This window comes from Pipra filicauda, unplaced genomic scaffold (assembly GCF_003945595.2).
Source record: "Pipra filicauda isolate LSUMZ 115617 unplaced genomic scaffold, ASM394559v2 scaffold38_size3968069_pilon, whole genome shotgun sequence".
NCBI classification, from domain to species: domain Eukaryota; kingdom Metazoa; phylum Chordata; class Aves; order Passeriformes; family Pipridae; genus Pipra; species Pipra filicauda.
In genome coordinates, this window is record NW_024104520.1 from 2210245 (window position 1) to 2237406 (window position 27162).

Sequence of the window (27162 nt, forward strand, 5' to 3'; positions counted from 1 at the left end):
GCCAATGAGGCACGGTATTGCTGCAGGGCTCAGTTCTGTTTGAACATACTTAGCTATGCCCTGTGATAGTTCCTAACTTTTGTATTTAGTTTGAAAGCAGTGCTTTAGTGTATTTACATTAAAAAGTATAACTAAATACAAGAGTCACTGAACATTTGGATATTTGGATTATATATTTGCTACTATTTGTTTAATTTTATATTCATTACCAGTGCAGATCCTGCCAGCAAAGATATTGCTTCAGAAAGTCAATTAAGTCCTTACTTGTCTTACTTTGAAAGCATTGTTCTTCTATAACTCAAAGTCAATGAGGCAGTGTTATGTACCAGGCATATGTAACTTGTAAGGGCCTCCAATCTTGATGGGTTTTGTCTTTTATTTTAATTTTGGATTTTTGTGTTTTGTTTTTCTGGCATTTTTCAGAACGTCCTCTGCATTATACAGAGAATGTACTAGAACAAGTTCTTCACTGGAGTTCACTACCGGAGCCTGGCACTGCATATCTGATCATAAAAAGATTTCTAACAGCAGACATGATGAACCGCTACAGTGGTACGTAACTTCGTTTATATTCTTATATTGTGGTGCCCACAACTGCACACAATATTCAAGGAGAGGCCACACCAGTGCAGAGCGGAGCAGGACAATCACCTTCCTCAACCAACTGGTGATGCTTTGCCTGATGCCCCCCAGGACACGGTTGTCCCTCCTGGCTGCCAGGGCATGGCTGACTCATATTCAACTTGTCCAGGACCCCCAGGTCCCTTTTCTGTGGCCCTACTTTCCAGCATCTCATTCCCCGGTCTCTACGTACATCCAGGGTTGGCCTGTCCCAGGTGACATACTCATTTGAATTACGTACTCAAGCAACTGAATGACTTGGAGAGTACGTGGCCTTTTAAAAGGATCTGACACTTGAGAGGAAATATAGGTCAAATATATAGTGGAAAAATATGATTTACAAGCTTCCCCAGTCTTTTTTTTTTCCCCCAAATAATACCTGAATTTAAGTTTCCTGTTAAGTATGTAGTATCTGCTTTGAGGGAAGTGGAAGTTTAGATGTCCAAAAATCACTATCCTATTTTCAAGCAGCTGAAATCCTGTATGTATGCTGTCACTGTAAAATGTGTGATGGTGACATATGATGCCTGGTTTAATGCCCATCTTATTTTATCTAATGGCTTATTCAAATATGTAATCTTTTCCTCTCTTTCTTGCACACAGATGTATTAATCTTTCAATCTGTGTATCTTGTTATGCTATTATGCTTATTCTTCTGAAAGTAATAGCCTTCTCTCATCATGCTTTGTTCCTGTAAAAGCATATTTTACAAATATGAATGAACCTGAACAAGTGTGCTAATTATGATTTTTATGTTCAAATTTCACTGTCTCTAAATGTGTAATAGCAGATCCTGAACGGAGAGAAATGGCCTAGTTCATTAAAAGCTTGATATATGAACTCCCATCACCACACTAAGTGTTGAGGTATAATCAGAAAAGGGATCATAAGGACTGTGTGAATCACTGCTCTGAGAAACACGTAAGAATTAGACCAGTGTCAATTTAGAAAATGTAGTACTAGTTAAAGGGGAGATCTGCCGTTTGCACTCCTTCCTGCCTCCAAATTTTACTTCCATTTGTTATCGCAACCCATCACAGTAATTGTTTGCATCAGTTCAATTCAGTTTGATCTTAGTCTAGACACACTCTCTTTTGACTTATTATATTTATTGATTTTTCCATTTGCTTTAAAATAATTAAAACCTTATTTAATAAGTTATACTGGTTTTCTTAGTGGTTTGAAAAGGCAAGTCTCTGCCATATTGCAGACTTACAACATCAATGTCTGCAAACTCCACATGGCAGAATAATCTCGTGTGTTACAAAATCTTTTCTTGAGAGTGGAATTGCCATTTTAAGGAACTTTTACATGTTGAAGGTGCTTAATTTCTGAAACATTACTTTTTCTAACTGGATTGTGTTATAATAATGTTAAAAATAAACTCAGTTCTCTGTAGAGTTTTCGAGTACACTTTTAGCTTGTGAAGTTACTCTGAAAAATTAGCAATACTTAGGAGCGACTTCACTAGCTTGAGCAAAACAGTGTATGTATATGAAGTGTAGGCACAGATGCAGAGAAAGTCTGCCCCATTCATCCACGTTTTTTATTTGCAGGAATCAATGCATTAATTGTTTCTATTTCCAATTTTTTTGTACGTACACACTGTTAAAACAAGAAAGCAGCTATTTCAGGACAAAAAGATAAGGGCTTTTTAGATAAATGTTATTCTTGCATCACTGGATAGTGTCAGAGTGAGAAAATACACAGAATGAGATCACTGGGGAAGGGATAGTCCCAGTTTTTAGAGTAGGAGGCACTTGGTTATGCTGTGGCTCTCCATCTCAAAATGTACAGGAAATAACTGCTGGCTTGAAGGGGAGACCTTAGTCTTTTCTGTCTTTTACAGAAGACAGATAATTCCTCTTCACTGAGTAATAGAGCTCAGGCCAGATGTTCAACCACTACTACCCAAAGTATGTTTTTTAACAGTGGATTAAGTGCATACAAGTGGACAACTGGATGGATGAATGTCCTCTTCATTTGAAGTAAAATTAATAGGACTGTGATCATGTTATGTTTATAATTAATTTCATGAATTTCCCTTGGTTACCTGATTTATATTATAATCTTAAAGACTAAATTATGATACTCCTGACTTTTTTTTTAATTAATGTTACCTCAGAGCTTTGTGTCATCAGCACTTTTCTCCTTTTTCTTCCAGAGACTTGAGTGGTGTTCGAAATAATGTTGGTTCAGTAGTGAGCCTAAAGGAACAACTCTATTAGCCTCATTTCATCTTGGCAACTTATCACTGTCTTCCCTGTCAGTGCAACTTTTCCCACAGTCCTTATACATAGTACATTCTCCTTTTCCATAAATGTTATGCTTATTCTCATCTTGTCCATTTTAAACTAATTTCTCCTGTTGTGCAATATCAAACATTGCATTGGGGTCTAGATGTATATTTTCTCTTGTCTAGAAATCAATTTCCCTTTTCCATGAAAAAGGTGTTAGTTTATTTGTACTGATATGTTTCAGTAAATTTGTGGTGAGTTTTCCACTTTCTTCCAGATCTTTAGGTACTCTTTCTTGACAATTTGTTCCATAGATTTTCATGCTTGTTGCAGGAGCACTCTTTCAAGTGCTCTTCAGCAGGACAAGATATGTATTATGTTTTGGTATAAGAGATACTCAGTACAGCTTCATTCTGTTTCAAGGCCCTTTTTCTTCTCCTTACCTGAAAATTTCTAACATTAAAGTTTTATTTGTTAGAAAAATATGAGACAATAGATTCACTATAAAGTGTGTGTATATAAGTTCTTGAAATTTTACCAGTAAAGAGTTGTATAATTTGAGTGGGAAGTATTGATTTCTGAGAACAGGGACTATTATTCAGAGATATTCTTTGAAATGCAAGCTTCTGAACCATAGGTGGATCAATCCTGCATGGATGAAGTGCATCTAGTTCCTAGTAGTTTCAAAGTTCTAGCAAGTTTATCATGTTTTGTAAAGTTTGTATCTGAAAAATACATTCCGATCAGGACATATTCTGATTATTTTAGATTTATTTTGTAAGATCTTTGTAAGTATCAAGCATTTGATAGATTGGCTATGGTGGGAGTGCTGTGAGGTTTAGAATGAGTTTTTGTCATGTTGAGAGCTGTGTGCAGAAATTTAAAATCTTCCGATTTGGTACAAACGTGGAAGTATCCTGCTCCTCTCATTTGGTATGGTTTAAAAAAAAATAAAAGAAAAAACCTTGTGATTGTGTGGAAGAGGATTCATATTCTGTTCTGAAAATAAAATAAATATTCTTATTGGCAAAGAGGGAATACATTAGTGCTTTCTTTTAGCTGTGCATGTATATTTTCACTTAATAAATGAGGAAATCTAAGTAACTTCTGATTTTAATTGTTGAAATATATCAATTCTGGCTTTAGATTTGATCTTAAATTCTAACGAAAATACTTGGAAATTTTCTTTTGGGATTTTTCCTTTCATGGCATGCATGCTAATGAGAGTGTAGTTGATTTTATTTGACAAAATCGTAGAAGTTTATTATCTTTGTAATTCTGTTATCTATTTAAATGTTTTTAATGACTCCAGATTTTACTAAGATATAAAGCAGAAGTAAAATCAGAGTCACAAATTTTAGTTATCTTCTTTTTGCAAACAATTAGGCGGAATAATTTAATTCCCACTTTTTAAACAACTGGTTTTCAGGCAGTATGAAAGATGAGATTGAGAAAAACTTTTCCAAGTAGTCCCAAAGTCTCTCTGCACTGTGCAGATGACAGTAGAATCTGACTCTGAGTTTTGAAATACAATCTAACTAGGTTTCTTAGATACACTTTGGAGTGTGTTTGCATAATTGGATGTTTGGATGTTTAAGACTGAATATCACTCGTGTACTTTTTGTGCATGCACAACTGTGCATCTAATACATTAATGTTTTTCACTGTTAAAATCTTGTGAAGCTTCCTCAATAAACATGCGTGGAATAACTGTCAACAGGTTCTTTAAAAGAAGAGCAAAAACCATGAATAATAAAATACAGATAGTTGCAAACACTAACATGCAATTGGTACAGCTTCCACTGTTGTAACATCTAACAAAATACTTTTTTTTTTTTTTCTTGGTAGAGAAAAATGAGAAGGGTAGTGTGAAAGCAGGCAATTTGAAGTACAAAGAAGAACCACCAAAACTGCTGTCTGGAAACAAGTTTCAAGACCGTTATTTTGTGTTACGGGAAGGAAATTTGCTTCTTTATAAGGATATGAAGGTACAACAGACAAACTCTCCACCAAATTCTGAAGTACTCACTTAGCTTTCTTATTTGTATGATCAACATTACTCATTAAATGGCAACTTCTAGAGTCTGGGGTTGAAGTATTAGATTTTTGTCTTGCTGTTTCACAAGTGCATTAGTAAAAGGAGTTTGTGTGAGTTTGTCATTTGCTTTTGTGGTTATGCGTTGCTATAAATTTTAAAAATTAAAAATAAAACAATGTTTAGGAATACCTATAGTTTGTGCTGTCACTAAGTTTTTTGAAAACCTACTGTAGAAGCAGTAGTAGAAGTAAAATGGAACTTAAATGAGCTGCGTGCCATTTTTTTCTTGGTATTTCACACAGAGCCTTTAAAAATTACAAGCAACAGGGTTCTTGTACCCATAAGTCTCATGACAGAAGAAATTATAGGAAAGAAAAACTCTGAATACACTAACAGAATCTTTCCCTGCTTCCCAACGAGTTTCAGATTTATTCTCAGTCATCTAAAAACTAGTATTGATGATTAGATATACCTCAGAATTCTGCAGAAGCAAACTTAATCATACTTAATAGCACGATGGGTTCAGTTTTAAATATTTCATGGAAGTTTTCTTTAAACTGTGATTTTTGTTGTGGTATTAAAGTATAAAGTAAATAATATTCATCGTGAACTATGTTTTCATTTTGGTTTTGATAATTTCTGGTTTAAAAAAAAAACTCTTACAAGTTTCAAGTGCTTTTATTTTTGCTGACTGCTGGTTCTTCCCATCCAGCAAATATAGATGTATACTTGCTGACCTTCATAAAGTACTTTTTTTAAGACATATCCCTTGCTAAGGTAAGCTGATGTACTCTGTCTTATTGTAATGCTTTGGATATAATCTTTATTAGAATGTCCCCAGAATGTCAAAAATTTTGTCTCATAATTTAATGGTAAAATTCAAACTGGCACATATGTGAGAATAAATTAATATACCTATAATTAGCATCCTGGAAAGGTTTTATGATAGGATTATTGTACTACTTTATAATCTCCTTTTTTAAGCCATTCTGATTTATAAAACATTGAATTTCCTAGCTCAGGTGGAGTTTTGAACAGTGTTACTTATAAATGGCTTCACCTTTGTTTTTTAAAAAAAGCAGATGGAAATACCATTCTGATCAAATAGTGTATATCAACTTGTTTTATTTTCTTTTGAGAGATGTTCATCTACCACTAATAATCTTGGTTTAATTTTAGTCATATTTAGAAATTAATAGTAGGAAAGTTGCATGTATTAATTAATTTATAAATCCTCATTAACAGCAATTTAGGTTTGTATATGCAGGTGGAGATACATTCTGTTAAGTGTTTCCCTTGTTCAAGAGCAATTATCAAAAAAGTGAAAAGTTTCCATGAACACTGTATGTTAAGTTACTGTAGTCTATGAAGTGACTGAAATAATTTACACCTCTAATGTTCTGTTGTTAAGAGATAAGCTGACAGACAGACAAATGGCTTCCTTGAGGTACATTTTTGTGAGAAGTATATAGCTGTTTAACTAAATAGTATATTTTGCAGGGATGCTTTTCATCCTGGCAGTACCCTTCTTTTGAGCAGGAAGTTACACAACAATACCAGCTATAAAACTGTTGTGTGGTTTTTTTGTTTGTTTTGTTTTCTTAAGTGTTTATGCCATCTCAGATTTGTCTCTTTTCCCCCACACTGGAGTGTCAGAGATTGAAAGCTGCAGAGGTAGAAATTGAGAATCCACGGACAGTAAACACTATGGAGTAGCTTTATGTACTGGGATTATAAGATTTATTAAGCTGCTTGATGGGTTTTTTTCCTAAATTGAAAGCTAAAACACTTAACGTTAAAGTACTAAAGGGATGCTGTTGTGTTAGATACTAGTTGTGCTCTGTAGTAGAATAGTGTACATGAGAACTTTATTGTTTGCTTTCAGCACTTCATCTTCCAGGCACGTTTAGTTCTCATACTCAGTGTGGGTGTATGTCTGTTGAATGTTGGCTAAATGTAGTTTGTTCAAGAAGGAACAAGGAAAGAATGAACCTTGGGAGATCTCTAGTCCAACTTCCTGTACACAGCAGGGGTAGTAACTGAGGTCAGAACCTGGGGTTGATTCAGTTAAGTCTTGAAAAACTCTGAGAATGAAGATCAAGTGTGAGGTGCTGCACCTGAGTCAGGGCAACCCTCGGTCTCAATACAGGCTGGGGGATGAACAGATCGAGAGCAGCCCTACTGAGAAGGTCTTGAGGGTGCTGGTGGACATGACCCAGCTGCACTTGCAGCTCAGAAAGCCAGTTGTATCCTGGGCTGCGTCAAAAGAAGTGTGGCCAGCAGGGTGAGCAAGATGATTATGACTCTACTCCGCTCTGGTGGAACCCCACCTGGAGTGCTGCATCCAGCTCTGGGGTCCCCAGCACAGGAAGGCCTGTTGGAGCGAGTCCAAAGGAAGGTCACCAAGTTAATTAGAGGGATGGAGCATCTCTCCTATGAGGAAAGACTGAAAGAAGTGGGTTTCTTCATCCTGGAAAAGAGATGGCTTAGGAGTGACCTAATTGTGGCCTTCCAGTACTTGAAGGGAGCCCACAAGAAAGACGGAGAAGACGTTTTACAAGAGCATGTAGTGACAGGACAAGGGGGAATGGCTTCAAACTGAAAGAGAGTAGGTTTAGACTGGATATTAGGAAGAAGTTCTTTACCGTGAGACTGGTGAGGCACTGGAACAGGTTGCCCAGAGAAGTTGTGGATGCCCCATCTCTGTAAGTGTTCCATGCCAGATTGGATGAAGCTCTGAGCAACCTGGTCTAGTGAAAAGTGTTCCTTTTCATGGCAGAGGAATTGGAACTAGATGATCTTTAAAGTCCCTTCAAACCCAAACCATTCTATGATTCTATGATCTGAAGCAAATTCTCATTGTAGTATTATCCATCCCATAGAAGAACTCCTTTAACAGAGGGCAACCCCACCTCTCATTTTCCCTGTCTCTCTCAAAGAGCTTGTGTTCGTATATTACAGCACTCCATTTTTTTTTTTAAATAGCACCACATCTTCATTATTCTAACTGTGTTAAAGTTTTGTGATTTCATGGGAACCTTACGTTCCTAATCAGTCTGCTTCCAGTAATGGTGATTGGTACAGTTTTTTAGTGGAAAAGAAAGAGACAAAAAAATTGTAATGATCTACTAGAAAAGAGGGGTGCAGTCCATGAAAGAAGCCTAACCATGCGGCAGTCAGTCATGTGGCATTTTCTTTTGCACGTTCCTGATAAAATAATTAGGATCTTATTTTACTTGCAGGCTAGCAAACCTGAAAAAGTGTTGCCTGTCAATTCCCTGAAGCTGTATCTTGGAGTAAAAAAGAAAATGAAGCCACCAACAAAGTAAGAACAGAAAAGAAAATATGTCAAAAACTGTGTAGCAAGGTACTTGTATCATCAAGAAAGGGGAGCACAAAACATTGTGGAACAAGGAAAAGTCAAGAAGCCAATAGCAGTATGCTGAATTAAATTATTCTCTATAATATTATTTGTTCTGTTCCTCTCTGTTTTCATGTTACATGTTAACTCTTCTGTGCTAGGAAATTACTTTATTGATTCCCTTTTCGTAATCTAAAGTGCATTTATTATCTCTTGTGGATATGTTAGCTCCTAGCTCACTTAGTTTTGTGATATGTGTCCTGAATTTCATTGATGGACACACCTTCCTTGCACCAAGGAAAAAGAGAGAAGAGAAAGCCAGCTACTCATGGCCTTTAGTGGCAGTTCCTGTTGTTCAGTAGAGTATTTTCCTTTTTCAGGGTCTTTGTTATTTTGATGTTTCTTCTAGCTGAACACTACGGTGCCCTTTACAGTGATTATGTCTCTAGAAAAGAGCAGTGAAAAATGACACCTGTTTTTCTCAGGTGTTTCCAGTTCTTGTTCAGTCAAAGCTTTTAGTCACTGAGATAATGCGCATAGGATCTTATCCCAGGGGGAGTCTAGGTTGGCTGTAGCCTTTAAACAGATCTGCTTGAACTTTTCCTTTAAAGTTGGCAATTCAAAACACCCCAAAAACATCTATAAATTTCAAAGATTAGACATTTTAAAGAAAAGGTTGGTGGGTTTTTTGTGGTTTGTGTTTTTGTGTTTTTGGTGGTTTTTTTGTTTTTTTTTTTTGTTGGGTTTGGGTTTTTTTGTTTGTGTTTTTTTTAAGTTAAACACAGAACGAGTAGGAGATTAATCCAAACTAGGAGTAAAAAGATTATGTAAATGAGTCTTTGCAGGTGGTTTTTTCCTTCAGTTTTATTTTTATTCTACTTTAAAAAGCAGAACTTGCCAAGTCTCTTCTGGATCTCCAGAATTGTCTGTGTTTGTTTCACCTCAGAGGCTTCATTGTGTACCCAGTCCCTTTTTGTTTTCCTAGCAATTATTAAATGTCCATACACTCATGTGATTCCTTTGGTTTATGGTGCAAGCACATCTCTCTTCCCTCTGTGATTTCCATACTATGGTGGACTCTCTGCTGGGCAGTTTTACTTCCAGCACCTTTCACAAAGTACAGCCACAGCCAAAAAGAGGCAAGTAGTTAACCACCATCTGCAGGACTTGACTATAACCCTTTGTCCAGAACAAAATGTTCATTACCTATGAATCAGCTGTGCTGTGAGAAAATGAGAAAAATCCATCCTCAAACCCACAATTCATTCTAGGTTTGTGCTACACATTTAAACCTTTCAATTTAATGTTATTTTTTTCAACTTAAAAGCACTGTATAAAGGTAATTAATCTCTGCAGTTTGAAGAATATGTCTCTGTTTATGGAACTGATTTTTGAAAATTTTCTTTCAGCTGGGGACTTGCAGTATTTTCTGAAAAGCAGCAGTGGTAGGTAAACATGAAACACATGATTGGTTTAACTTCACTGTCTAATATTTGTTGAAACATTCAATTGCAAAATAAGAGTGTTTGAAAATTAATGGACATTATTTTGCTTGCATGTTGACTTTTTACTATGATTTTTTTAAGTAAAGAAACTCTCTTAATTTATGTGTTTTGTTCATCTTTTGGGATTAAGTGTCTGGCTTCCTTCTGTGGCCAGAAACCAAGCAATAGTCGTAAAGTTAGAATGATAGATTTTAATCTTATGCACATGCCTGAAATGAATCACAGGCAAATTAGGGTAAAGTGATAATTTGAATTATTTATAAAACCCTATTTTTTCCGGGAGTGCTAATAATAGACATCATGAATGAAGGTAAGAACTATTTGAAGTAGTTTAGAAGCCTATTTAATGTTTAATTGCAACAGGAATTTTCATTGTTTTCCTTGTTAATTATTTATTGTGTTCTAGGTATATATGTTGTGATGGACAAGATGTGCAGATGGAGTGGTTGATCAGCATTTTTATTGCACAGGTACTAATCTGATCAAAGAAATGTAACATACTGCTGCTATGAAAATCCCATTAAACAATATGTGTGTGTGTTATATAAGGTTCAATGCCAGTGTTTCTGGAATACTTAATGTAATAAAGCTGCCTAAAGGTAGGTCTTAGTCTATGAAGACTGAGTGCTTCGAGAGCGAGAAGAATATTGGATTCTGGCATCACTACCCCACCCCACTGTGTTGTATGGAAGCTGGTTAAAGCAGGAAAATTAATTTCCTTTGTGGAAACTTCTTGTGGGTGAAATTCTGTCCGTTGTCTTAAGGGGTGTGTTTGTGTGCCACAGCACCTGAGTGCTATTTCTCTGCTCACTAGTTTGGAGGTTGCTAAAGTCATGGAAGAGGAGTGTTCTGTTTAAAAACATAGTGGTGTGAAGTAGCCCTGTTGAAGAGCTGTGCCAGCATAGCTGTATTTCTCTGATGTCCAGGTTAGCTTAGTTAACACTGACGATTCATTGTGTTGCGTAGGCATTATCATGAAGTACTCTTTTGCTCGCTACTAGATTGTAAGGAGGGTGTATGTTTGAGTGCCATATAACCCATTCTTGGAAATGGAGTTTAACATATACATAGAATAAGTGGAAGTAAGAGAGATGGGAAGAATTCAACCCGATAGGAGACTGGAACATAGTTTAAGATTTTAACAGGATGTTGTATCTCTGTCAGATTTTTCTTGTCTTTCCCATGATGTTCAAGGAGCTTTGCAGAATATCACTGTGAATAAACATTGCTAGATTTATAATAACCTGTGAGCTTTACATGTTGCATAAAGTGGGCTGGGCGCAAGACTGTCGAAATACGTACTTCTTAGAGGGTTTCTAAAACAGAATCTGACCTTCTTAGATAGTAGTGCTAGAAGTACAATGCATGCCTTGAAAGTAAGACTTCCAAATTCTTGTCTTATTCAGCTCCCATAACTGAGGTAACTATTGTAGTTTCCATGGAAACAGCCACCAGTTCTGGCATACATCTCATGGGCATAACATGAGCAGTGTCACAACAAATAGGCTCAGAGGTTATTGATATAGGATACTTAGAAATAACTCATGCAAGCTTGGTAACTGTTGAAGTCCCTTTGATGTAAAATAACAAGAAGGGCAGTTTGTTAGGATTCTGCTCAGGTACTGTGGTATGTAAAATCTTCCTTTGACAATATAGATAAAAAACTGACAATTGCTGCTCAATGTTCAGGATAATTTTTTCTAACAAAAAATAAATTAATAATTTCATGTACATTAAAAGAAAATTTGCTATGAATTCATGTTTTTTTTAAAAAACTATTCCAATGAATGAACAGTGCAATGAATTAGCATACTAATGAGCAACATTGGAAGGGGTTTTTGATTTGGTTTGGTCTTTTTGTGGAATTTGTTGATTTTTTTATCAGCATTCTGGACATCAGTAATGTCAGTCTATAAACTACATGAGAAATGGTGTGCTAATGATGCAGTTTTTTTGTATTGTTTTTATTGCAATCTACTGCTTTAAGTTACAGAGAAAATCTTGAGAATGCAGTGGCTCATACTGGTAAAGCTTGCTATAAGATCTCTAAAAAATTTTGTATCAGACAGCAGCAGACAATTATTATTACATTTTCCCATTTCTAAATCAGAAAACTGTAGATGTCATCTGAGGTTATTCCTAGTTAGAATTTTCAAGTTGAGACCGTCTTTAGAGAAAACAGCTTGTTTTTTACCATATGTGCTATCACTATTTGAGGACACGTATGTTAGAGGGACTGCAGGCAACATCTTTTCTTCATCAGTGGAATAACATAGATTAAAAACTGAAAAATCCTGTAAAATAGGTTTTGAGGTGTTAAGACATTGCCATTTAATGATCTCTTGCAATTAGGAGGGACATAAACCAATGTTACTCTGCTCCTCAGTGCTTGAGCAGAGTAAGACTTTATTGGTAATTATTATCAGTAAGATAGTAGTACTATTCTTTTTTTCCCTGTTTTCTGATAATGATTATTCCTATAGTATAAAAAATGCAGAGGATATAAATAGCAAAGTGTAGGTACCCCACTGTAATCTAGTGACAAGGGTACTTTTGATACAGATGATCAAGTTAACCCAAAGATTCTACTCCAAGCTGGTAAATACTGTGAGTGTTTGAAGGAGGAGCAATATTTCTTTCAGTTCCATGCAAAATCATCCTGAAAAGCATGGTTGAAACTTGATTCATGAATTCTGTAATAGTTCTGTACAAAATCACTTGAGCATACATAGCATACAGTTGGAAGTAATTTATTGGTACAAGGATAGACAGTGGTATTCTTCCAGTTCTATTGCCTTTGATCAACTAGAGGCACGTTATACTAGCATGAGGTGCTGTTGAACAGATGGGTCAAAACTATGAATAAATAAATTTTTTAGGTGACCTCATATGCTGCTAGTATTTCTGATGTACTTTCCCAGAGATCTATTTTAAGAAATGTTACAGGCACAAAACGGAAATCAGGCTGCTTAATTGACAGGGATAGTTTCCTTAAGATTGCTGGGAATTAAGGGAGGCAATTTTCTTCAGAGTCTAATTAAAGTTTCTCAGTCACTTTCTGGATTGCATTTATGTCTTGTGTCTTGATCCAAAGTAAACTGATTTTGGCTGGCAAGAGCTGCTCTTTCAGATAATACCTTCTCGCTTCATTGGAAGAAAATGTTCTTAATGCTCACTGCGGAGCAACAGGCTTTGACATCACCCTGGTCAGCACCATGTGTGAGAGTTTTTTACTCTATAAAGATGTGAATCTATAAAATACTTTTTCTGAATTGGGAATTGGGGCTTCCAATTTCTGGACTACCATCATAAGTCAATAGTCACTACTTCTGATGGCTTTTTACTGGTAATGCTATTTTTACTTGCAGACCACCTGCAAGTATGATCATAGCTCCACAACTGTGTTTTTAAATACAGTCTTGAAGAGACTTACTTCATGGATTTGCAGTTCTGGCTTGCCAGTTTCTTTTGGAGTTGTGCTAATTTAGCTATACCCTTGTACATTCTCTTTGATTCACAGTATGTCATGTTGAAGATTTTTCAGTAAGATACTCTTATACTACCTTGTCCTCAGACCTCTTTTTCTGGTTACCATTAACATCACCAGAGGACTGTGAGCTTCGAGTACATGTGCTCAAACTTGAAATACTCATTTAGTGATTTATGTTTTTTTATTTCCTTTCTCTTCACAGTCTTGTTTTTTCACTCAGAAGGAAACCTCATATGTTCCCAAAACTGACCTGTTTCAGTAGAGCTCAAGCAAAGACTGCTATTGAAGGCAGATCTGTATATTTGTAGATTGTGGGTTTGGAGCATTCAGAATATCAAGCCATTTCGTTTTGGATAATGCTTGTTATTATAGGTTAAGCAATTATTTTCTTCTAAATTGTTAATATAAATTTTCACAGAATCAAAAAGACCCCTGAGATCATCAAGTCCAACCTATGACTGAACACCACCATGTCAACTAGTACCATGTCCAGTCCACGCCTCCAGGGACAGTGACTCCACTACCTCCCAGAGCAGTCCATTCCAATGTCTAGTCACCCTTTCTGTGAAGAAATTCCCCAAATGTCCAACATAAACCTCCCCTGGTGCAGCTTAAAACTATGTCCTCTCATCCTATAACTAGTTGCCTTTCAGGTAGTTGTATCGTGGCCAAAGTGTAGGACCTGGCACTTGGTCTTGTACATTTTGAAACACTTGTTTGCAAATCGGGGTAATTTTATCTTATTTCAGAAACTTTTGTTGGGACTCCCGAAGGTATGCTTTTGTGGATTTTGAAATTGTGAATCAGGTCAATATGCATGTTGCATTTGATATTTTCTATTTTTAGAAGATATTGGAATAATATTAGGGAGGGAAGATGTTTGACACATGAGAATTGTATAGAGACATTTTGCTTCTTTTCAGTCAGCATTGTGCAGCACTTAAAAAATATTAAAATAATTTTAAGCATCATAATGTTTTCCTCTTTCTTCTACAAGAGGAGGGCATGGTGTTGTGCAGTAATAGCTTTTTCCAAGAGAGTTTTGCATACCAAAGAATGTTGTGTATTTATGAAATTCCAACATCAAAAATAAGGAATCATTTTGTTCTTCAGCATGCAGATATATGGCCACCTGCTGGAAAAGCAAGAAAACAGTCCATAACTAAAAGTCCAAAGATCAGAGGCTTACCACTGATTCCTATTCATCAGGAGAAGAACACTTGTAAAATCAGGGGGAATACAGAAGTAAGTGGGGTTTAAACTTGGTATATAACATCTAACTACAATGCTGTAATTGTAAATAATCCAGTAATAATAAACTCCCTAGAGCTGGATAAATATAAAATGGAGGTGCTTTTATCAATATCTCTGTCAATGTTTTGTCATTAAAGGAACATTTAGGACAATTTAATGTGAACAAGCTCTTGTAATTTAAACTTGTGTCACCTCTTTGGCTGTTCAGTAAATTAACAGTTTTGATTAAAATTATTTGTGCTTGGTTTTTTTATTAGCAAAGATTATTCATTAGAAATAAGACTTTTATCCGGAAATATATATTGCACTTTATTATAGTGCATTACAGTTTTATTTTAATAAGGTTATTGAAAACTGTCATTCATACCTTTTCTGTCATATCTTTTCTTCTATCTAAAATAACTGTACTGTTTTAGTACAGTTAGCTCTGTGAATACAGTGGAAAAGTTCAGATGGAACTGACTGTGATACATTTATATTGTGCTATCATTAGTTTCAAAGAATAAGAGGCTTTAGTTACAACTCTTTGCAGAAACTGAGCTGTGTCACTACATTACCTGCAGTAGTGATGCATTTGGACCTTATCATATTAGCTTGAGGTTACTTTCTGGTATCCACATAGATACTGATGTCTGTGAGGAGGACTTACTTGCCTTACTTTCAGCTGAGATGAAGAAGTGGAGTATTATTCTGCTTGGGAGTAATAGTGGTAACTAACCTGACTGCAGCAGTGAATGACTGTTGAAACAACAGTTTGGTCCTTTGACTGTAGCAGTGTTATTTCTCCCATGTATTAGAAGATTTTGAGGGAGGGTAATTAATATAGTATCTGTTATCATCACTAACAGAGACAGCAGTTCAGGTGCAGAGTGTTTAAGTTGACTTGGTTCCGTAGCAAGCCAAAAGCAAAGACAGGAGAAGTGCTTTATGTAAAAGACAACTCCATCTTTCTTGTGATATACTTTCTTCTGGCATTTCTGCTCTGCCTTATCACAGGAGTATAATACAGTGTGAACGCAAGCATAGCTTTCCTATTTTGTTTAATTTGTCCTTTCTTTTTAACCTTCTCTCAGAAACTATTTTTGAAATTCTTTAATAACTTACTTCTGATGACTGCATTTTCAGACTTCTTTGCTGAAAGTAAATCAGTCAAAAAACTTCATAACCCTTAGATATATCTCTTAGCTGTTCTTTATTCAGGTACAGTTGAGACCTCTAATCTTTGAGATAGCTACAAATTCAGATATTCTAGGATAAAAGTTTTATTGGATTATGAGCTTCATGATTAAAAATCCTTAATACTTTATAGTACTGTAATTATTTTTTATTATTGTTTTGTGGATAATTTGCTTCATTAGGAAGGACTCTAATGTTTCGTAGACTGCAATTTCAAGGAAGTCTGCATTTAAACATAAAAGTTGAAAATTACAGTCTTCATAATTTATGCCATGACTAGATCTAGAGAATTTTAATGCAAAAGGTATTTGTATAATTTAGGAAGGTTAACACAAAAATACATAAAGGAAAAATAAAAACTAACACTTTATTTTCATGGAAAACCAGCACTGGAATGAATAGTAAAATTGTGGTAGAAATTATATATATGATACGGTTTACTATGGAGAAATACTGTACAACAGTCAATAAAATAAAAGATATCCATTTGGAGACCACTCTATCAGTCTTTCCATGAATTTGATTGCTTCTCCAACAAGCAAAAATGTCTCCATTTTAAAGCATTAGAGAGTAATAACAGGAGCAAGCAGTTTCTGAAAGATGCTGCTTTATAGAAAATGGAGTTCTGTTTACAGATCAGTGTAGTAGAAATGTGATCAATTTTTACAGATAGGAAAAGAAACAAAGTTTTCCAAACAGAGAAATAAGTGTTATCTTTGTGATATCTTTCTGATAGGTTGATAAGTTGAGGGTGGAGGGAGGGAAGAAAAACAAACAAACAAACCCAAGATACCAAAAGCTCAAAGATATCCAGAAAAGAATGAGTGTAATATCAATATTTTGTGCTAAAAAGTCTATTTTGAGTGTCTGATCTTCCCGCATTATTGGAAGTATTTTTATTGTGTATTAACAAGACCTAATACCAAAAGTTTGAAACACTCTATAACTAAAAATCCTTGTAATAACTAATAGAATCAAACAATTTCCATTGTTTCTACACCAGTTGTTGCATATATGGATAGTACATTTAAAATTTGAATTTTTTTTTGTATAGAATCATTTAATTGAAATAGAAATAAATTGTTGCGTATCTGCAGTGCATATTTGATTGTATTTCAAAGTGCAAGAAGACTGAGGAAGGAAGAAAAACCTTCTGTTTCTTTCAAGCCACAATCAAATACCATACTGAATTATAATAGGTCATACGAGAAAGACCTACAAGAAAGCTGGAGAGGTACTCTTTACAAGAGCATGCAGTGATAGTAAAAGGGGGAATGACTTTAAACTGAAAGAGGGGAGGTTTAGATTAGGTGTTAGAAAGAAATTCTGTACTATGAAGGTAGTGAGACACTGGAATAGACTGCCCAGAGAAGTTGTGGATGCCCCATCCCTGGAAGTGTCCAAGGCCAGATTGTATGGGGCTCTGAGCAACCTGGTCTAGCGAGAGGTGTTTCTGTCCACATCAGGGGGGGTCGGAACTAGGTGATCTTTAAGGTCCATTCCAACCCATTTGATGATTCTACATATATAAACTGGCTCCTCTCTAGTGTTTGAATGTTTTTGTTGTGTTTGTTTTAACATATATGAGATATCAAAATTCCGTGAAACAATTTGCTCATGTGCTGTGGATGAATAGCTGCGTAAAAAATTCAGCCACACTGAACAAGTTTCACTCAGGAAAGACTAAAAGAACCAAAGTCTCCCTCAGCTTTGAGTCTCTTCTAGTAGTCAACAAAGATGCCACATATGAAAGAGGAATTCCAAGACATAATTTTCTTTGAGAACTATTAGGCTTTTCTGCAAAAGGAATATTCTGCTTACTGCCACACCAAGTGAGCAGCCAGAGTACAATAATGCAAATTTAGATGCAGCATCTGATTTACCTTTAATTTTCTACAGCTTAAGAACTTGAAAACAGCTCACCAATATGGAATTCAAAAAAGCAGACAGTCTACATAATTTATCAGTTAGTACTTAACAGCTGCTGAAAATGTTTGTTATTTAAAATTATCGGTCATACATTCATTAAAGTTAGTACAGTCATTAAATTATCAAAATTGCAACATGCACAGTTGTATTCATTTGATCTAATTATTCTCAGTTTTTAAGAGTATATGGCTTTCTGTAAAATATTAAAATTTAGTCTATTGTGGTAGAATGAAAAATCAAATTGTGATTATAAGAAAATAAATGTCTTCATTGTCATGGTGCATTTAATTGAAAGATTTGTGTGATTTTCAGAATTATCACTAACTGAAAAATTGCTGGCTAAAAGAGCTAACTAAATGATAAGAGCACATATTGTGATAATTTAAAACTGACTGCTATTTCAGCTCTTGAGTAAATTTTATTTTTTTTTTAAACTTATGTGAAGCCAATGAGCAAAAATTGCAGCCTAAATATTTTTTAATATTACGTGAATGTGAATGATCTTATTTCTCTTTGCTAGTTTGCTAAGAATATAGAACTAAAAACTGGAAAATCAAGATTTGGTGAACATTGTGAAAATGAATTTATGGAAGAAAGAACAAACTTGAAAGAAAAAGCATCTATGGTGGCACAGTGTTTGGAAAGAAAGGAGGAGAAAGTGCGGAGTCATGCAAAAACACATCGAAGCTTGATTTCTGAGGATGTAGGTTCAGGTATGACTGACTTACACCAAAGACCACATAAAGCACTGAAGAAAAATAAAAACAAAACAAACACAGCTACTTTGGAATTAGATAACAAATTGCCATCAAAGGTGATTCAGGAACTAAATACAGTGCTGCAGAAGAACAGAGCACTTCATAATGAAACCTCCAGCTGATTTCCTGAGTCTGAAGTTTAATACATATACATATATGTATGTGTGTATATATGTATGCATTTGTGTGTATTTTCTGTGCAAAAGCAATTTGTTTTGATATTCATAGTTTGTACAGTGCAGAGAAAAATATAATTTGTTTATATGCAGCTGTTGATTTTGTATATGTGTATGCCACATGTTATAATTTAAGATTGAGCTGAGAGAACTGATTATGTAAAACTCCTGAAATCTGGAAGTTTTCCTGTGCAGTGCAAGGACACCAGGATTCTAGGATTTTTTCTATTATTTTTTTTTGTTTCAGATTTTGTTTGTTATAATTATTCTAAGCACTGTCAAAAGTTTTTGCTCTGTTTATGCTCTGTACACCTTGTAAGTACTGGAGAGATACTTCTGGAAGGAAAACAAGATACACGCTGAAATTGATACTACTGGTCTGCAATATTTTTAATTGTCTAACACTATAAAATTAGTAACATTTTCTTTGAAATTAGGTTTTCAGGTTTTTTTTGTATTCAAGAATAAAATAGATTTGTCCTCTGAAAGAGTGGCATGTGAAAGAATCGAAAGTGGGAGAGGAATGTAGTAGATGAGAAAATGTATTAATTCTTGTATCTCAAAACTGTGTCTCTGTGGTGTACATCTGATTATAACATTTAAGCAATGAGAGAGCATATTGAGATTACAAAAAGAAGTCTTCAATGAAACATCTAATTTTAATAGGTACATGAAATGGAATTGTAACATCATCTCTTGCTGCTCAATGGGTTGAAGTAATTTTATAAAAAGGCCTTGGTTAGCTCAGAGTGACAAAGGCAGACTTTTCTATTGCTGTTTGGATACTGCTTGCTTGATGCTGAGAGTTGCTGGCATCTCCTGAATATTTAGTATTCACAGGAGAAATTAATTTCCTTTACAGAAATTAGTCTCCACACAAACAAATTTATTAGAATGGTACTGACACACTCAATTAAGAAGTGACAAATACTAAATGAGGAAGGAGATTAACCCCTCTTTTTACCATGAGGACAAAGGTGAACAGTATACTGTTTGCCGGGACTGGGAAATGCTTGTGGTACAACTGTAGCACAGCTCTTCTGAGTGTGAGGACAGGTCCCAGGGTTAAGATAACAGCCTCATTTGCTGTGTTCTGTCTGTGTAGGTAGCAGTTTCTGACTATATGTGATTGTAGCACACTGCAGCTACTTTGGTTTTTAAGCCCAGAGTTCCTTACATTTAAAAATCATCAGGTGCCTTCAAAACAAAGCTATTCAAGCAATGAAATGATTTTGTTTTCTTCAGTTGTTTTGTGAATCTTATCTTCACTTACCTTTTGGGATTGCCTACTTCGTATCTCATGGCATATCCATTTTTGCTTTGTCCCATAGCAGCTGGATGGGCAAAAGGCACTGCTGTGCTGAGGCTGTGTCCAGGTGTTGCAGATGCTGTCTGGTTAAGCAGCAGGACCCACAGATCAGAGCGCTAATGAGCTCACATGGCACATTTGTTTCAGGGGAGGCATTAATAACAGCATCTGCTTGATTTTGTTTCTGTCCCTTTTGTAGTCTGACTAGCCATGCTGCCACAGATTTCCACCAGTCTTTTATGAACTTACTGATGCGTTTGATTGGAATTGGCCAGATCTCTTAAGGTAGAGGAGAGGATCTAAAACAATTTCTTGTTTATTGGAAATTGTTTTAAATAATTTCTTAATTACTTAAAATTTCAGAGGAAAAAAATTCAATTTATCAGCATCAATGACATTTGATTTTTACTAGTGGATAGTTTTGAGGATGTTTTATGCTGCTGCTGAATTTCTTCCCGCACAGAAGCAGTATGCTCACTTATTCCCTCTTCTATTTTTGGTAGTCACAGGTGCCGTAACATTTCTCACATCATTTACTTCTATTCTTGATTGCATTGAGCAGCTTAATTGGAAAAATAATTTGTTTGATTGAAGAAATTAGACAAGTGACTCAAATAATGTATCTGGCAACTCTGCTAGGAAGCACAGAGAAAACGAAATCAAACTCAAATATTTTATAGTTTTATTTATTATTCTGGAATATAGCACTGACAAAGCAAGTCTTTCAGACCTTGCACTTACCTTATTTGACCAGTTGTTAAATCTGAAACAAGTTTGTAGATTTTAATTTTCCCAGTGCACTATTGACTGTTTTGCTACCTTTAATTTGTAATTGAGCCTCATCTAATCACTGAGGCCCTGGCTCAAGAAAGCATATCAGCCTGAATGTAAATTGTATTGATTAAATCTGGTGCTTAAAGTTAATAAACACATTCTTAAATGCTGATTTTAATTGGGGCCTAATGCCATCAGGAGAAAATACTTTACTTTCTGTCTGAGGCTGGACCTGAATGTACTGTTTACGGTTGTACTTTTACTTGTAAATATTTTTCAATATTGAGTTATGGTTGCTGTATTTTCTGTCTTTTTATTGGATCCTTAAAAATGACATTCACCTCACTGCTGAAAGCCTCATACATCATTTAAGCCGCTACACTAATGGAATAAATGGAGCAGTAGAAGGGTTTTGTGCATTGAAGTGAATATGTCCATGAAGAAAATATTGTGTATTTTTTATTGGATCTAAGGACTTCAGAAACACTTGCTCTATTTCAAAAGCATATCACAGATAAAATATCAGTATAACTGCTGTTAACAGGCCCTAAAAATCAAGAAGAACTTCCATAAAGTATGTTTAAATTTGGGTTTGCACATATATATACACAAATACACTATATATGTGTGCATATGTTTTTGTGCACATCCATAAGGCACACTGAATGGTGACAGTGTTAACCTAAGGAAAACTTACTTGGGGAAATATAAATTAAATTTCCATGAATTATTTCAAATAGGTATCAAAGTTTTGGACCAATCATCTGATGCATTATTGTTGCACTACAAATTTCAGACTAATTTAAGACCTGCAGAATAAATGTGGTCTGTTGCAATATCTTAATGGCTGCTGATCTTTTATTGTTCCTGTGCCATGTCGTGAACTGGTAACGGAAGTGTAATTTTCAGAGAATTGTAATTATTGAAATAAATCCTATTTCTCTAAACTAAGTGATGGATTTTTTTCAGAAAAAAATCAATAAAAATGGTAAAAAAAGCGCTTCTGTTTGTCTTCCCATGTGAAAGCCATTGAGTAACCTGGTAAGTTCCTACTTTCCGTTCTGCAAAATGGAGTTAAATGAGACCCAGATATTTTATGTATGGGCTTATTACAGTGGGAAGACTTAGACTAAAATCTTAGTAAATCTGAGGTTCATCATTACCTTGTTAGACTTCTGCAAGCATGATAGGTTTGAAGCTGACATGTAAGCATTATTTATATCGTTGTAACATAATGCCTGTTTTCTGTCTGTGTGAATATTTTCACACTTATTAGGATGGGGGAGGGAAGCAAACAAAAACTCCCCCAAAAAACATGACTGGATTTTTTGTTTTCTTTTTTCCTTTAGTTGAGCTGGATATGGTCTGCTATTTTAGAATTTTTCTTTGAAACATCTTTTTCTGAGGTACTGTTTTGGGCTGGCAGTTCAAAAGAGCAGTTTGACTAATAGGTTTTGTGCCTCAGCAGACTGCTTTGATGTGGGATTGGTTTCACCAGCCAAGATCTACAGAGTGTGTTCGTGCAGACCTTACCTTTACTGTGTGACTCGGCTTGAGATGCACCTTTTGCATTAAAAGGTTTTGCAAATGTTATCCAAGAATCTGTCCAGTGGGGAAAGGATATCCCCAAAGATTTCTTCAGTTAATGGGGAAGGCTTGGCCATATCACTGATTTTTGTTGCTTCCTTGTGAAGAGCTCTTGGCTGTTCTGCCCAAGGCAAGTTGTTAGGACGCCTTCAGCTCTGTCTGCCAAAGGCACCCCTGGGGTGCTTTCTGCTGTCAGGTGTTGGGGTAGTTTTAGAATGCTCTGGAAATACAGGTTTATCAGAGAGTAAAAGTTACAGGAATTTTGTCTTACTACTATGATTCTTCTCCCCCCTGCCACAGTGCTGGCACAGTTCGTGTTCCTATGAGTGCTGCCAGGTTACCACAAGCTGCTCAGCTCAAGTTCCAGATTAGGAAGTCTGGGAAAAGATTTACATCTGGGAATGGTGGTGGTGCCTGCAGGAGTTAGGAGGTAAGGGGTGCATTTCTCACTGACTGAGACACTGTTAAGAGCCTACCTTGTCATATCACCTTTCTGATTTTTAAATACTGTTTTCCATTGTGCTCTGTTTAGTGGGGGAGAATTAGTTATCAGACTTTGCTTGCATATGAGTTCTGCTTTAGTCCAAACAGAAACTGAATAAAAATTGAAAAAAAACCCTAGTGAACTCAAGTCCCTGTTGTGAGCATAGCATGTTCTGAAAAATACTTTTGATTTAGGCTACTTAAGACAAATCTGTGGGTTCACTAAGTTACAGTGGCAAACCTGGACTCTGTACCTGTGGGGTAGAAACAGACTACCTTGATGGATGGATGGAATGTATTCCAAGTTAAATTGTTTGCAAAACTTACAACACTGAGCCTACTGTGGCAGGATTGACTGAGAAGATCAAAATTCTTGGATACTGTATTCCTGCTTCTGAACTGCTAGAGAGATTCTCTGTGCTGTCAAAAAAGAAGTATTTGTCAAACTAATTGTTTTTTTTGAGACTAGATTGTTCTCTGTAAAAAAGGTAGGAAGCCTTGCAAAGTTTTTTCAATGGTTCACACTAGTTTTGGAGATTGTACTGCTTTACTTGCAACTCCACTGCAAATGGGATCCATCTGCAGCTCAGTTAAGGGGAAAAACAGTCCTGCTGTCTTAGTTCTTATGATTGTTGTTGCTTAGCTGGCTAGTTATTGCCTCTGCTGAAATTTCTTTAAGAATATTCTTGTTATGATTTGCCAGTCATCTTTACTAGAAATTAATGGCAATCTGTGATACTGAAGAAGGAGGATGTGGATGTTAATGCCACAGCTGCAGTAGGTAATTGTATCTTCCTATGTATCTTTACTCTTTCACTGCAGTTCAGATTTTTGGGGTGCTTCAGTATTTGCTTAGCCTACCTTACCTTACTTGAGCCCTTCCTGCTTTTTGCTCTAGACCCTGTTCTATGTCTTAACCTAAAGATTAGGATGTTTCAGAGTCTTATCTTCCATACACACTCCCATTCTGCTCATTGCCTTGATGTGTTTTTGCTCTGCATTTCAGAGAATCACAGAATATGCTGAGTTGGAAGGGACCCATAAGGATCATTGAGTCCAACCCTTAGCCCTTAGCCCTGGATCATCCCCAAGAGTCACACTGTGTGTCCGAAAGTATTGTCCAAATGCTTCTTTAACTCTGACAGGCTGTGACCACTTCCCTGGGGAGCCTGTTCCAGCACCCAACTACCCTCTGGGTGAAGAACCTTTTTCTAACATCCAATGTAAAACTTCCCTGACGCAACTTCAGGCCATTCCCTGGGGTCCTGTCACTGGTCAGCATGGAGAAGAGGTCAGTGCCTGCCCCTCCTCTTCCCGTCACAAGGAAGTTGTGACTGAAATGAGGTCGCTCCTCAGTCTCCTCTTCTCCAGGCCGTGACCTCAGCCACTCCTCATACGACTTCCCCTCAAGGCTCTTCACCATCTTTGTTGACATTCTTTGGACACTCTCTAGTACCTTCATATCGTTCTTATATTGTGGTGCCCAAAACTACGCACAGTATTCAAGGTGAGGCTGCCCCAGTGCAGAGCAGAGCAGGACAATCACCTCCCTCAGCCAGCTGGTGATGTTTTGCCTGATGCCTCCTAGGACACGGTTGGCCCTCCTGGCTGCCAGGGTACTGCTGACTCATATTCACCTTGCTGCTGAGCAGGACCCCCAGGTTCTATGGCACTGCTTTCCAGCATTTCTAATTAATGTCTCAAACTTTAGCCATGCTTCCTGTTTAGATCCCACGACATCTCTGAGTATTGACTTTACCTTGGTTTGCAGATGGTATGTGCATTATGGTCAAACCCCTTATGTCAAGTTTGCCTTAACCTTTCTCTTAAATCCTAACAGAGATCTCAGTGTTACCATAAAGAAAGGGATTTCACTGAAGTGACCAAAAGGAATAGAGGTTTAGATGTTGACTACTAAATGTTCCAAAGTTCTGTAACCCATTTCTGTAAATGCTTTTGAAGATCTTCTATGTACTTACATTTGTAGTCCTCAGCAAATCAGAAGGTAAACTAAAACAAAAACACTCTCTTTGCCTTTTTTTATCATTTCAGGTCAGTGCCTTTATGATCCTATAATATGTGTTGTGCCTGGTACTAAAGAAGCAATTTCTTGCAAATTATACCTTTGGTTATATAAACAGTAAAGCCTTTTCTTTTAAAATTTAATTAACATTGGTTTGTCCACTACTGCAGACTGCTTAAGAACTAATAGGTCTGAATAAATTGAGGTTTGCTCTATGTATGAGTTTTATAATATCATTTTCTTCCCATCTACATTTCTAGTATGATTAATTGAAAATATAATAATGTGTTTACATTTGACTACTTTTCCTTTATATGTCTATTTAAATTACACCATGATTGAATTACAATTTCTTCAAATAGACTGTAGCCGTTAGCCTTTAATTTATTGTGTCTTAGTGGTTTACACTTTTGATTGGTGTTCAGCACTTATGTTTTCAGGGTGTCTTTTTTTCTCAGCTGTTTACTCGCCTATCTCACATATTGGAACTGTTAAAGCTCAGTGGATGATAAATATCATAAACTGCGTAGATCAATCTAATCTGCTTATAACAATCTTCCCAGGCTGTTACAGGTAGAATATTTTTCAAATGAGAATCCTTACAGGTTTTCCTTCCAGGTTTCACAAGAGATTACAGAACCTTCATGTAAAAGACCATGTCTTGGAATCTTGGTTAAGTAAAATAACAGTGAACTTCATCCATAACCTGGAGATTGTTGGTTTAGTTCCCTTTCTGTCACTTTTTGATCTTACATAGCACAGCTTAGCCAGGTAAGTTCTAAGAATTAGTGTACAGAAAAACAAATGTGAAGCATCTTCAATAAATCTGAGCATTAATTTAAGAAAGTTTCTTTTTTTTTTAGCTCATTAAATATCAAAATCACCTTTACTGTTTTTTCCTTCCAGCTTTTAAAGAAAAGTTCTCACTAGCTTGAACTTTCTGTGAATTTTCAATATTAGTAATTGAGTTTCATTTGGAAAGCTTACTTACCAAACATAAATCTTGATAGAGAGAAGGTAGTAAATGTAAATTTTTTTAAAGACTTTTTATAAAGGCTTACTTTCCTAAAAAATATCTACATCATAACAGCATTAACTTGTTTAGTTCACTCTGAATACTAGTTTTGGGATGGATGTATATCCTCTGCATATCCTGTGATGATTATTCATCTTTTTTAATGTTGGTTATGAAAAAAAATTCAAGTTTTTCATCTATGTCTGAATTAATAAAAGATGCACATTTAGGTTATTTAAAATTGACTATTGGAATTTGTAAAAACAGTCTGACAGCATTAGGCAAAATATTGTGGTTGAGATTCAACAGCAATGAATATGTTGCTTACTTGAATAATACAACCTTGATTTGTTATATTAGATGCAGAGAATCTGACATTTCTGCAATTAGATAATTTATCCCTAGTTGAGTCTCTTGCAACCCTCTCCTCTTTCTCCAGACTACTTGGATTTCTAGAAAATACCATTTAGAATTCCAAATGCACAGCCAGAAATTCATCTTGAAAATTCTATGACAGCAAAAACCCCAAACAACCTACAAAAAATAACCCTTCTCCTTAATATGTTTGCAAAAGTTTCCTTTATTGAATTATTTTTGAGAGGCATTTAGCAAAGCAGAAGGAGGATACCTATACAGAAATTCAAATCAATTTTGCAGTAGGTGAATGCTATTTGACTTAGAATAGTTCTTTTTCCATCAAGTGGGTTACAGTGATCAAGCAAATGTTTCAAATTATTTGACTCCAGGTCAGAAGTCGTTGGCAAAAAATTGCACCTGTATCTTACTGAGGACTTCAAAGAGGAATGCTGTCTGCATGGTTTCACCATTTTTTTTAATTTCAGTTGTTATAGAAAGGTCTCAAATGTAGTTCAAGGAAGGATAAGTTAGGAGTTTCTGTAATTCTCTTCCAGCTTATGGACACTGTAGTTCTGTAAAGAGCACAGTGATTTTCAACCTTTGAGCTCTGACCTGTACCTGAGACTTGCACTCCTGAGAGATATCAAGTGTATCTCATTAGTTAGTCATCTTTTTTAGAGTTTATTGTCACTCTGGACTTTTTGGTGAAGACTAATGAAATCTATAGCCAAATAACATTTTCGTGGAACTAATCTAATTCCTTTCCTTGATATATTCTGAATTGAGCAACCATGCTTTAAATGGATGTTTTTTGTCAGATTTTAGTTAAGTATAACAGTGTTAAGGTGAATACTCTTTTTGGATGTTTACATTAAATAGAACCTCCCTCATCACAGGTTACTGGAGGTTTCATGTGATTTGTTTTAGCTAATCAAGCAAGTCATGCAGCCAAGTACTGTATCTCTGGTAGACATAACCTGGTATGTTTGAAGGTGGGTAACAAAACAAAAAGTGTTAGAGCATGTAGTCAGTATGCCACATTTATCACCCACTGGTAAGCTTTTTTGAT

General features: G+C 35.8%; 1 protein-coding gene across 1 annotated transcript in view; it reads left to right on the top strand.

Moving 5' to 3' along the window:
- Positions 1-20108, top strand: part of ARAP2 (ArfGAP with RhoGAP domain, ankyrin repeat and PH domain 2) — a 116745-nt gene extending 96637 nt beyond the window's left edge. Inside the window, exons 28-34 of the mRNA XM_027746787.2 lie at positions 424-552; positions 4707-4846; positions 8139-8221; positions 9667-9702; positions 10169-10232; positions 14366-14497; positions 18132-20108. Coding sequence (XP_027602588.1) covers positions 424-552; positions 4707-4846; positions 8139-8221; positions 9667-9702; positions 10169-10232; positions 14366-14497; positions 18132-18491 — 944 coding nt within the window. The 3' untranslated portion in view covers positions 18492-20108. The remainder of the gene's footprint in view (positions 1-423; positions 553-4706; positions 4847-8138; positions 8222-9666; positions 9703-10168; positions 10233-14365; positions 14498-18131) is intronic.
- The last annotated feature ends 7054 nt before the right edge of the window (positions 20109-27162 follow it).